The sequence below is a fragment of the Choloepus didactylus genome, chromosome 2 (assembly GCF_015220235.1).
Source record: "Choloepus didactylus isolate mChoDid1 chromosome 2, mChoDid1.pri, whole genome shotgun sequence".
Taxonomy (NCBI): Eukaryota; Metazoa; Chordata; class Mammalia; order Pilosa; family Megalonychidae; genus Choloepus; species Choloepus didactylus.
In genome coordinates, this window is record NC_051308.1 from 97,084,202 (window position 1) to 97,097,772 (window position 13,571).

Sequence of the window (13,571 nt, forward strand, 5' to 3'; positions counted from 1 at the left end):
TTCCTACTTTACCCCAAGAAAGTTACATAATATAGCAACATTTCTGTGAACTTGTTCCTACTATATCCATCAGAAATTAACAGACCATAGTCATTCCTGGGCATCCCCAGAACGTTAAATAGCTTATCTGTTCTTCTTGGATTATTGTTCCCCCTTCCTTAATTGCTCTCTATTGCTAGTTCCCCTACATTCTACATTATAAACCATTTGTTTTACATTTTTCAAAGTTCACATTAGTGGTAGCATATACTATTTCTCTTTTTGTGCCTGGCTTATTTTGCTCAGCATTATGTCTTCAAGGTTTATCCAACAATCATGCATTTTTCAACATCTATAATTTTCAAGATAGTTTGAATGCAAGTTACAGAGCCGAAGTCAAATAGTTTTTTTAAAAAGTTACTGGCTCATGAAATAGAAAACCCATGGAGCAGGCCTTTAGGTATGGCAGGATCCAGGTTCTCAACTGAGGTGGTAAGTTTCTACCTGTCTCTATGTATCTCTTGTTCTGCTCTCCTCTGGACTGGTTGCATTCCCAGGTAAGCTTCCTCCATCTGGTAAGAAAGATGAATATGAAATATACCTCATTTCTGCTTTTCTTATAGCACTTCTGTGGTAAGCAGGATCCTAAGAGGGCCCCCCTCCCCCAAGATTTTCACTCCCTGGTGCATTTGTTGTGTAAAATTCCTTTGAGGGTGGGTACAACCTGTGAGTATGATGAGATACCACTCCTGTAATTATGTTACATTACATGGCAAAAGGGAGACACACCTGGGTGGGCCTGACCTAATCAGTCGGCCCCTTTAAAAGCAGCACGTTTTCTCGGCCTGGTCACAGCAGAAGTCAGAGAGATGCACTTTGGCTGGCCACAAGAAAGACATCCATACTGTGAACTGCCTATGGGTGTCTTGTGGTAAGGAACTGCTGGTGTTTGCTAGGGGCTGAAAGCATTCCTTGGCCAACAACTAACAGGAAAAGAGGAACCTCCATCATACTATTGTAATGAAATGAATTTTGTCACCACCAGTGAGCTTGGAAGAGGACCCTAAAACTGGATGAGAACTTCAGCCCCAGCCAACTCCTTAACTTCAGCCACCCATGAACCTGAGCAAAGAACCCAGCCACAGCGTGCCTACAGAACTGTGAAATAATAAATTAGGTCCTTTAAGCCACAAAGTTAGTGGTCATTTGTTATGCAGTAAAAGAAAATAATCCAACTTCCAAAAGTACCAGTGTCTAAGTTAGGATCCTTTGGTTGCAAGCAACAGAAACCAACTCTGGGTAATTTAAGCAAAAAGGGAATTTACTGAAGAATATTTATGTAGCCACAGAGTCTGAGCAGCTCCTGGGATGGATCCAAGCAGCAAGAATGAGCAGAAGGTGCTTCCAGATCTTGTTTCATGATTTTAAGATTTAAATTCCACTGCCCCACTGTGATGGTTGCTAACATGCCCACAGACATAGGGGACTGGTGGTTTGATGGGTTGAGCCCTCTACCGCAGGATTTGCCCTTGGGAAGACGGCTGCTGCAAAGGAGAGGCTAGGCCTCCCTATAATTGTGCCTAAGAGCCTCCTCCCAAATGCCTCTTTGTTGCTCAGATGTGGCCCTCTCTCTCTAGCTAAACCAACTTGAAAGGTGAAATCACTGCCGTCCGTGCTATGTGGGATCAGACACCCAGGGGAGTGAATCTCCCTGGCAACTTGGAATATGACTCCCGGGGAGGAATGTAGACCCGGCATCGTGGGATGGAGAACATCTTCTTGACCGAAAGGGGGATGTGAATGGAAATGAAATAAACTTCAGTGGCAGAGAGATTCCAAAAGGAGCTGAGAGGTCACTCTGGTGGGCACTCTCACACACAATATAGACAACCCTTTTTAGGTTCTAGTGAATTGGGGTAGCTGGTGGTAGATACCTGAAACTATCAAAGTACAACCCAGAACCCATGAATCTCGAAGACAATTGTATAAAAATGTAGCTTATGAGGGGTGACAATGGGATTGGGAAAGCCATAAGGACCACACTCCACTTTGTCTAGTTTATGGATGGATGGTAGAAAAATAGGGGAAGGAAACAAACAAACAAACAGACAGACAAAGGCACCCAGTGTTCTTTTTTACTTTAATTGCTCTTTTTCACTTTAATTATTATTCTTGTTATTTTTGTGTGTGGTAATGAAGGTGTCCGGGATTGATTTTGGTGATGAATGTACAACTATGTAATGGTACTGTGAACAATCAAATGTACGATTTGTTTTGTATGACTGCGTGGTATGTGAATATATCTCAATAAAATGAATATTAAAAAAAAAAAGATTTAAATTCCAGGAAGAAAGCAGCTGATTGTCCTTACTGACAGCCCCATCAGGACTGTAGTCAATGGAGAATAATTGGTTTTTCAGATCAAAATTGAGTGCTCTTACCAGAAGATGGGTATACTAATGCTGGGCAAGCAAAAATATCCCTGCACTGATGTGCCTTTCCCTAAATCAGTTACCATAGCCAGGGGGATGGAGCACTCTGCTTGGCCAGGTTTGGATAATTTGACCACTGCTTCCCCCAACTCCCACTCTCCCATATGCTCTGGTCAGAATTAATAAGGATTGGGGGAGGGAGAGGAAGGGATGCTAGGCATAAAAAATATGGGCTTCCATGGCAACATCCCATTTCCTGGGAATCAAAGCACTTGAGATGCAGTCTGGGCTCACACTAGCTACCTCCATGACCTTAGGTAAGTCATTTTACCTTTTGAGTCTAGACTCTCATTTGCAAAAATAAGGGCTTAGATTAAATGATTTTCAATCCCCATCTAACTGGGACAGTATATGACTCAGTGTTAAACTCATTACACCAAGGTGTAAATGACTGATAAAACTTTATATATTTCTCAGAGGCACCTGAATGCAATAAAAGGGTTTTAGCCAGAAATGTGCCAGCAGATGTTTAATAAGCTGCTGTGGGGATGGGGAGTGAGCATTTAGGAATAGTGTTTGCTCCCACCCTGGCTAATTTTCAAACTACCAACAGTTTAACAACCACCTCTCCAAATTCCTGAAAATGTAACAATTGGTTGTCACAATCTGGTATGTCACCAATTTCAGCTAAAGGATTCATTCTCTAAGAGTGTATTTTGGAATCATTCTCTAAGAGAAGAGGGTGTGTTTTAGGGTCCAGAAATTCTTTTTGACACCACCAAAATCACACTCTATTAGCAGTCACCTCTTGGTCCACACCTAGGTCAGCCCATTCAGCCCACATGGGGTCTGACAGTTATTGATCTCAGTTTCTGAGAGTCTAATCCCAGCTAGGGAAGGAGAACTCATTAGGCTTTGCCCCTCAGCAACACAAGAAGTGGATCTGTGTGGTGGGGGCAGCGGGGAGCCTCACTTGGCTCAAATTTAGCATCTTAGAAAGCAGGTAGCAGCTGGGGCAAAGAAATGCTGGACCCTTTCTTCAAACCCACCCCTCCCTCACCCTTACTACAACAGTATTTGGGATCATGCCTCTCATTAATTTATTCAATAAAATTTGAGTGAGCACCTTTATGTGCCAGGTTATCTGTTCAGTTCTGGGCATTCAAGGTGCCTAAAACATGGTCTTTCCCAAGGAAGGTTAAGTTTTGTCCTCTCTCCTCGGCCCAATCTGGCTATAGGGCTTTTGGGGCAGGAATGGCCCAGCCTCCCTGCACCCTGCCCCTCTCTTTCATTAAACACCAAGTATGTGCAGGACCCTGTCAATTACAAAATGAATAAGACCCGATCCGTGCCCCTAAATAGTCTGAAGTATCATCATGTGACATCCATGATATCATTATTATAAACAAATAATAAAGGCAGAAATGAACAAAAATGTTTTAAAAGAAGCTCTAATGGGCATAAGATGGCCATAGCTAACGCGGCTCGGTGGGTTTGGGTGCGGCTTGGCAGTGAAGGGGTATTTGTGCTGCGTCTGAGCTGAGGTCCTCAGGTGGAGTAAAGGAGAGGAAGGCATTCCAGGTAAAGGGCTCCACGGAAGCGGAGGCACGGAGTCACAAAGGGAGGGGCTGACACCTGGAAGATGACGGGGCAATCGCGGGAGGAGGTTGACAAGATGAGGCCCCACTGAGGTGTTTGGGTGGGATCCCGCAGGGACTGGCGGCTCCTCCTGCCCCAACGGAGACCCATCAGGAAAGGTGCTTTGCAAGGGAAACAGCATGTGCTGGGCCTCCAGGCTGCTTGTCACCTGGGTCAGTCGGCTGGAAAGGGGACCAAGGACTCGGGTCACTGTGCTGGGTCCTCAGGGGCTGGGGAAGCACGTCCCTATCAGAGGGATCTGGGAAGGGGTTGCCTCTGGGGATCGCAAAGGACGGAAGCCAGCCCTCTTCTGGGGCTTCCTTCTGTGGTGATCGGGAGCCCGGGATTGTGAGGCTGCATCCCCAATCCCTGTTGCCTGCAAAGGGGCTGCATGAAGGATGAACTCAGGGGGCCTGAGAAGGGCCTCGAGAGAAAGCGGTTACGGGAAGAGGCAGACCCCACTCCCCTGAGGAACGCGCCGCCCTGCAGAACAGCCTTTCATCTGGTCATGGGCAAAGCTTTCCTACAAATTTTTTATGAACCCCAAGAGCAAATAGGGGGATCTGTTCGCTCGTGTGACAGCACTTCTCTTTCCCCATCCTTTGGTTCTACTTTTCCTCTGTGTTGGTTTCATTCCCAGGGAGGCTCTCTCCATGTAGAAAAAAGATGGCCCTCCAGCTCCAGGCTTGCGTTGTAGATGGCGGAATACAATGTTTGGATTGGCTGGCACTGGCTCCCATGCGCCTCCGGGAGCCCAGAGGTGGTGTAAACTCCACTCAAAGCACTGGGTAAGGTTTAGGGGAGATGTGGTCCCCCCTCCCTCCCTAAGGGAAATTTCCCAAAATAAGGAGAAAGAAATGCTGGCCAAGTCAAAACAATTATTTCCCCAGAATTACTCATTTTAAGAGTTGTGAGACTTCCTTTAGAATCAAGCCCACTGCTCATTTTTCTAATGGGTTTTTAACTTCTACCGGCATGAAAATTCCATAAGGGTGAGGATTCTTTGTCTGCTTTGTTTATTGTTATATCTTCAGCATCCAAAACAATGCCTGACACATGGTAGGCACTAAAAGGAATTTACTGTAATCGAATAACTTTTAGGTGCTATTTGTATATTAATGAGCTAAGCCCTTTGTCACAGAGCTGCAAATACCTTTTCCTAGTTTGTGGTTTGTCTTTGAATGTTACATTTTCTAGAATTTTGTATAAATGCTGTCATTCAGCATGTACATTTTTGCCCGGCTTCTTTAACACAGTAAGATTTTGAGATTCAACTATGGTGTTGTTTCAGTAGTTTATTCCCTTTCCATTGTTCGGTAGACTTCTGTTGTATGGATATACTGCAATTTGTAGATCCATTCATCTGTTAGCGGCATTAGAGTTGTTTCAAGTTTTTGATTATTGCAAATAAAGCTGCTGTGAATATTCATGTGTAACTCTTGTAGAGACATATATATCTCTTGGGTAAGTGCCTAGGAATGGAATGACTGGCTCACATGTAGATGTGTGATTAACTTTTTAAGAAACTTTCAAATTATTCTCCAAAAATGTACAATCTTCCATTCCCACCATCAGTGTACGAGAGCTCCATTTCCTCCATATTCTTGCCAACACTTTGTATTTTCAGTCTTTTTATTTTAGCCATAAGAATAGCTGTGTAGACATAGGGGACTGGTGGTTTGATGGCTTGAGCCCTCTACCATAAGTTTTACCCTTGGGAAGACGGTTGCTGCAAAGGAGAGGCTAGGCCTCCCTGTATTTGTGCCTAAGAGTCTCCTCCTGAATGCCTCTTTGTTGCTCAGATGTGGCCCTCTCTCTCTGGCTAAGCCAACTTGAAAGGTGAAATCACTGCCCTCCCCCCTACGTGGGATCAGACACCCAGGGAAGTGAATCTCCCTGGCAACGTGGAATATGACTCCCGGGGAGGAATGTAGACCCGGCATCGTGGGATGGAGAACATCTTCTTGACCAAAAGGGGGATGTGAAAGGAAATGAAATAAGCTTCAGTGGCAGAGAGATTCCAAAACGAGCCGAGAGATCACTCTGGTGGGCACTCTTACGCACACTTCAGACAACCTTTTTTAGGTTCTAAAGAATTGGGGTAGCTGGTGGTGGATACCTGAAACTATTAAACTACAACCCAGAACCCATGAATCTCGAAGACAGTTGTATAAAAATGTAGCTTATGAGGGGTGACAGTGGGATTGGGAATGCCATAAGGACCAAACTCCACTTTGTCTAGTTTATGGATCGATGTGTAGAAAAGTAGGGGAAGCAAACAAACAGACAAAGGTACCTAGTGTTCTTTTTTACTTCAATTGCTCTTTTTCACTCTAATTATTATTCTTGTTATTTTTGTGTGTGTGCTAATGAAGGTGTCAGGGATTGATTTAGTTGATGAATGTACAACTATGTAATGGTACTGTAAACAATTGAAAGTACAATTTGTTTTGTATGACTGCGTGGTATGTGAATATATCTCAATAAAATGATGATTAAAAAAAAAAAAAAAAAAAAAAAAAAAAAAGAATAGCTGTGTAGTGGTACCTCATTGTGGTGTTAAGTTTTATTTCCCTGGTGATTAATGACATTCAGCAACTTTTCATCTGCTTCTTGGGCATTCATAGCTCTTCTTTTGGGAATTGTCTGTCCAAATCTTTTGACTATTTTTTAAATTGAGCTGTTTATCTTATTATTGAGTTGAAAGAGTTCTTTATATATGCTGGATATAAGTCCTCTAATAAATATGTTTGTAAATGATTTCTCCTAGTCTATGTCTTGCTTTTAATTTTCTTACTGACATTTTTTGATAAACAAGAGGTTTTTTTTTTGTATGTACAATTTTTAATAGAAAACAAGCCATTTTAAAGGCAACAAAATATTTTAAATGTTGTTGAATGATATCTCATGATTGCAGTATGATTACTTTTTCTTTATGAATTATTTTTTTAAATTCAATTTTATTGAGATATATTCACATACCATACAATCATCCAAAGTGTATAATCAATTGTTCACAGTACCATCATATAGTTGTGCATTCATCACCCCAATCTATTTTTAAACATTTTCCTTATACCAGAAAGAATCAGAATCAGAATGAAAAATAAAAAAGAACACCCAAATCATCCTCCCCATCCCACCCTACTTTTCATTTAGTTTTTGTCCCCATTTATCTACTCATCCATCCATACACTGGATAAAGGGAATGTGATCTGCAAGGTTTTCACAATCATGCTGTCACCCCTTGTAATCTACATTGTTATACAATCGTCTTCAAGTGTCAAGCCTACTGGGTTGGAGTTTGGTAGTTTCAGGTATTTACCTCTAGCTATTCCAATACATTAAAACCTAAAAAGTGTTATCTATGTAGTGCATAAGAATGTCCACCAGAGTGATCTCTCAACTCCATTTGGAATCTCTCAGCCACTGAAGCTTTATTTCATTTCATTTCTCATTCCCCCTTTGGTCAACAAGATATTCTCAATCCCATGAGGTCGGGTCCAAATTCATCCCCGGGAGTCATATCCTGCATTGCCAGGGAGATTTATACCCCTGGGAGTCAGGTCCCACGTAGGGGGGAGGGCAGCGAGTTCACCTGTCGAGTTGGCTTAGCTAGAGAGAGGGCCACATCTGAGCAACAAAGAGGTACTCAGGGAGACCAAGAGTTTTTTTTATTTTGACAAAGTCCAATTTATCATGTCTTCTTTTATGGTTTGTGCTTTTTGTGTTTAATAGCAAAGATTTTTCTCCAATGTTTTTTTCCAGAAGCATTATAGTTTTAGGTTTTTACATTTAGGTCTGTTGGGGATTGACTCATGACCCCACAAAAGACATGTTCAAGTCTCAATCCATGTTTCTGTGGGTGTAAGCCCACTTGAAAATAGGACCTTTGCAGATCTTCTTGTTAGTTAAGGTGAGGCCAAACCGAATGAGGGTGGGCCCTAATCCAATATGGCTGAAGTCCACGTAAGCAAAGGAAACTGGACACGGAAGGAGAAGTCAGAAGCCAGAAGCCAGGAGTCAGCAGGAACCAGAGGAGAAGACACAAGAGAGAGAGAGAGATTGACATATGACGGAGGAGTGCCAAAATACGACAGACTCCGGGAGAAAGAAGCCCTGTCAATACCTTCCTGCTGGACTTCTAATCTCCAAAATCATCAGAAAATAAATTGCTGCTGTTAAGCCAGCCACTTTGTGCTATTTGTCGTAGCATCCCTAGCAAACTAAGACAAAGTCTATGGTCTATTGTAGTTAATTTTTGTATATAGTGTGAAACAAGGACCAATATTTATTTTTCTCTGTGCAGATATCCACTTGATCCAGTATCATTTGTTGAAGAGACTATCATTTCCCCATTGATTGACCTAAGCACCTTTGTCAAAAAGCAATTAGTCATATATGTTTGAGTCTATAGGCTTATAAATATTATATGGTCAATATAAAACTTTGTAATGTTTGTTATTGGGTAGGGCTATTTCACTCTCCTGACTCTTCTTTTAAAGAATTGTCCTGGGTACTCTAGAACATAATCACATGTGAGTATATAAACTCTGGAATCAGTTTATCTTGATGTGAAACTTCTGATAGTATTTTTAGTGGGGTAGATTGATTAATTTAGGGAGAATTGTTATCTTCATAAGTGGAAGCTTTCTATCCAAGACTAGGACATTCCTTTCTATTTATCCAAGTCCTTTTGTGTCCTTCAATAATGTTTTAACATTTTTTTCCTTATACTCTTACACTGTCTTAAGTTTATTTGTAAGTATTTATGTTTTTAATTGTAATTGTAAATTCCTCCAATATTTAAATGTTGACAACTACCAAAAATGTTTGAAATACTATGTGAGCCATAGAATTTCAAACTATTCTATGATCCAGATTCGGGCCAAGTTCAGATCTGCATCCTCAGATCTACTCCAGCTCCTTGCTGTAAAGAAAAGGCAGCTGAAGTCCGAAGATGTTGGGTGACTTACTCAAGGCTACACAGCAAATTGGTGGCAGGGCTGGCACTAAAGCCCAACTAGCCTCTCTCTACATTCAGCCTGCCTCGGAATCCAGAGCTCTGCCATTTTACTGTCCTCTGTAAAACAGTTGAGAGACTAGGAAAATAGCAAATATTCCTACATGCATTGGGAACTTGTATTTGCCCAGGGACTGAATTCACCAATCAAGTTAGGAATTAGATACAAATCAGACAGGAATTAGAAAAAAGAAAAAACAATGGATAGATGAGAGAAACACACACACACACTCTTTCTCTCTCACACACACACCCCAACCCTCAAACCTCCCGAGCTTCCTGTCTGTGAACTGAGAGGGGGAGTGCTAGTTTCTTGGCCCTGTCGGCAGGTGCTTTCTCAAAGGCCCCACAGTCCTCCAACTTCCTGGGGAGGCAGCAGCAGAACAAAGCCAGCAAGGCTCCTTTTCTCTTCATTGTCCCGGCCACTGCTGCCCCTGTGCCCGCCTCCCGGCACCATCCTGGGGGAGAGGACAAGATGAAGTGGAAGGTGCTTGTTATCGCGGCCGTCCTGCAGACACAGTTCCTAATTACAGGTAAGGCCGGCTGTACCGATGGCGGGGAACTTTCAGAAACCATGTATGCGTGCACGTGTGTGTGTGTATGTGTGTGTGTGTGTGTGTGTGTTAAAGGGGGTAGGTAAAAGGGTTGATGAGGGTCTGGTGTCGCCATCAAATCCTGTACCCCCAAAACTGATGGGCAGCCGAGCAGGGAGGGGTCAGCCAGTGCTGGGCTCTACTTCATTACAGCCAGCTGCTTGACAACACACCTGCCTCAAGTATAGATTTTTCCAGTGATAAAAAAAGAGAGAAAAGTCTGTGGAGGCGAAGGATGAGGGGGAAGAAAGCAGAACAGCCGAGGCAGGTCCAGTATGGAGTAAAAGATGCGAGTATTTAACAGAAGCTGGATGGGATCAGAAAACGTCAGCCAGGCTGCGTTTCGCTGAGACGTGTTTCTCATCTTTATGTCTTTTTCTTTCACCCTCTTGCTGGCTCCGTCACTCTGCCCTTTCCCACTCCCTTTGTCGATAAAGAACATTTCACTGGTCAGTCAGACAGGGTCATGGCTTGTGGCCCTGGACGGGCCAAGGACTAAGTGGAGTTAGGGCTGGAAGTGGCAGGCGTGGGAGGCACCAAGTCTGTGGCCGTCTGCGAGCTCTTTGCTGCCTCAGGGCCCAGTGTCCATGTGTGGACTCAGCCCTGTCACAGCTGCCCTGTGCCCCCACAGGGAGTGCCACCCTGTGATACACCCATCCCAGGCTCTGAGACTCCCCCACCACCCCCCTCGCAGCTCTCTATCTGGACCCGAAAGGCCAGAGTGGCTGACAGACATAGAGGGCAGATGAGAGGACGTGACGTGTTAAGTCACCACCATGAGTAACAACCACCAAGAGAACTTGCTCCTCACCTCACTCCAGTTCGTGGGAGCCTGGCTCTTCTACAATCCTTTCATCTTCCGCCATGTTTTCTAGCCCAGATCACGAGGAGGAAAACAGATGACAAGAAGAAAAAAACAGACTGTCTAGGAGGATTCGTGGTGTGGCATTTTCACATGAAATGGAAGACAAGCCGTATTTGAATCTAAAGAAACAGGGAAGGTGGTCACAAACAAACTTCCTTCTCCCTTCTCCTCCACCTCATAGCTCCCCTCAGAGCGGGAGAGTGTTTGGTGATGTTGTTGGGGGAGCAGGAGAAGCCATTCGCACTTCTGTTCCTACCAGGGAACATGGCACCGCCCTGGCCTAGCACACCAGGGCTCCAAACCCTGGGTAATCGCAGGGTTTCTGTAAGACCACAGCTCCCTTCTAAGAAGGGCTTGTTGTATGAGTCACAGGGTGTCACAGGCTAAGAGCACCAAAGCCAGCCTGCAGCAGCTTATTGTCACGTGCAGGTGACAAGAGGATCCCGAACACGGTAACAGCCTGTGAATACAGTGATTTCTGGAAAACCAGCTGATGGCAACAACTTCAGGCCCTAGGGCTTTAGGTTTGGCGTAAGTTGAGTACCTCAGACCAAACTTGGGAGATAATTGCCTCCAGTGTCGTCACTGGTGGGCTCCTGAACACTCCCTTCATGTTGGGCTTTGGGGCCAAGGTAGGGCCAAGGGGAGTTAGAAAAGAAAATGAAAGGCTGCTGGGGTGCTGGCCTCCGTGAGTGGTGAACTTGACTCCATCCGGCCAACAAGATGGGGGCCATGCCCCATTTCCACAAATAGCGTGCAGGAGAAAAACAACTTTAGATCGTCGGGATTCTTCATTTTTCAATCCCACTTGCTTTGCCTTTGTGGAGATTGAAATTTCAGCTATTTTTTTAGATAAGTTTTCAAATTGCTCTGGCCCCGAAACAAGTTGAAATGAAGGCAGAAGGAGACTCGGAAAGGCCTCGAACCCGCAGGCCACAAATGGCACCCATGCCACCTAGGGAGACCCTTTACAACCTACCCTGCAGGAAAGGCTGCAAATGGAATTCTTTTCTTGCCCATTTAAGTCACCTGTCCCCCAAACCCTTTTAAAACATCTCCTTTTTATTAATACTTTTCCATGTGCATTTCTTTGGAACAGAAAAACCCAGATGATTAGGATAAAAAAATAATAATAACCCAAATTCCACACAAGGGTGTCTCCCTGGGTGAGAAACTGCTGGAAGAAACCAAAATGATGTCCCGAATGGCGTGGGCACAATTTTGCCACAGAGACCCCAGTGCCTCCAACTCCTTACCCCACTGTGGCCGAGAACCTGCCCCATGGTAGGTGCTGCCTTTGTCCATTCTTAGGTGAAGAGATGCAGCCTGGCAGGAAGCCTCAGGGAATGCAGGCTCCCTGGGTTGTGAGCTGGCTCTGCCTTTAAGGAGGTGACTGGACGTGGTAGAGTCAGGCCAACCATGGATAGAATCCCAGCAAGGCCACTTCCTAGCTGTGTGACCATGGGCAAATCATTTAACCTTTCTGGGCTTCAGTTTTCTCACCTTTAAAGTAAGGATAATAATTCCTCCCTTGCAGAGTTATGAAGATGAGACATGAATGTAAAGTGCCAGATACATAGAAGATAGCCAAGAGATGAAAGTTGCATTAATTATTACTATTATTACATCCTGGTCTGCTTTCTTATACTCAATGCCCAGGAAAAGGAGATGGAAACCCATGGTTGGGATACTTAATTTGCTCTCAATTGTGTTGTAAAGCGACGGTGGGCATTTTCTCCATCTGTTGAAATAAAACGCATCTCTTTTGATTTATGAGCACGTCCCTAACAGTACAAAATCACAATGGTGACCAGTAACTACCATCAAAACTTTGCTGGTCACAGGACGAGCGTTGCATCTACCATTTTTATTTTTTGCAACATTTACTCTGTAGGAGAGCACTTCCCCAAAGGGAAAACACGTCTGAAATATATATAATGTAAATAGTTAAGGGGGAGGAAATTAGAAACAAAATCTGCCAGGCTGTCGCCGGTCAGGGTGGCCACCCAGATTTTGAAGCTAAATTGTTGCAGTGGGCGCACGGAAACTGGTATTTAAATGCAAGTTTCTTGAACAGCAAGTCTTTGCTCCAATTGCTTGGAGCTGGATTTGAAGGGAGCTTTCCAAGTGATGCCAATATGAGTTTTTCATCGATGGCATTTTCACCAGTGGTTTGTTTCTATCCACCATCACCTGTCCCTGCTAGATTAGCTTCTTAATTTTTCTCCCTCGGCGATTCTCAGACTTTCTAGCCTAGAGACCATGTCTGCTGCTACTAAATATCCCCCAGAAACAGTTCTTGGGAAGCTCTTGCTTGGGCGAATAATCAGTGCTGTCTTTATTCAAAAAGTCTTTTTACATTTTTTGTTTTTGTTCTTTAAGAAATTAGGTGTAATTTTTATTGGCTATATCCTTTTACTTTAAAGAGTCTGTGGCATTGTAACTTTTGTTTTATTTAGAAGAGTCCTGGTACCCATTAGGGAGCTGTCTTGGATTGGAGTTTCCAAACACACGCTTGGGTGATCCTTTTTCTACTGAGTTTTATTTATCTGTATGTCAGCCATTGATGACTGTAAATTCTGGGATAGCTCAAAATAATTTCCTTAGCTCTGCTTGGTTCAAAGCTAGTTCTTATGAATGCAAAAGTGATGGTAGATTTAATCCATTTGAGCATTCAATCAATTTGGTTAAAAAAGAAATTGTATCAGTCATTTAGCTTGTTAGTTGAGATGAAATGATTAACTTAGTCACTGCATGTACATAAGCTCTTCCTTCCAGCCTAGCGAACGACTCCATGTTCCCTAAGGGTAGAGAAGCCTCTGCCTTGGTCACTACAGTATCCACAGCACTTAGCACAGTGCCGAGAAGGGGCAACACTCAATACGTATTTATTAAACAAAGTAAGAGGTGGGTGAATGAAGGAAATCTAGAGACTTTTATATGATTAAAGTAATACTAATGGTTTATTTTCAGAGTATATTGGTTTCATATTATTTTGGACCTTTCCTCTATAAGACTTAGTTTTAGACAATGTGCCTTAA

The 13,571-nt window shown here is 43.5% G+C and overlaps 1 protein-coding gene across 1 annotated transcript in view; it reads left to right on the forward strand.

Moving 5' to 3' along the window:
- Window positions 1-9,364: 9,364 nt before the first annotated feature.
- Window positions 9,365-13,571, forward strand: part of CD247 (CD247 molecule) — a 74,717-nt gene continuing 70,510 nt past the window's right edge. The window contains exon 1 of the mRNA XM_037825436.1: window positions 9,365-9,605. Within this exon, the coding sequence (XP_037681364.1) occupies window positions 9,548-9,605 (58 nt within the window). The 5' untranslated portion in view covers window positions 9,365-9,547. The remainder of the gene's footprint in view (window positions 9,606-13,571) is intronic.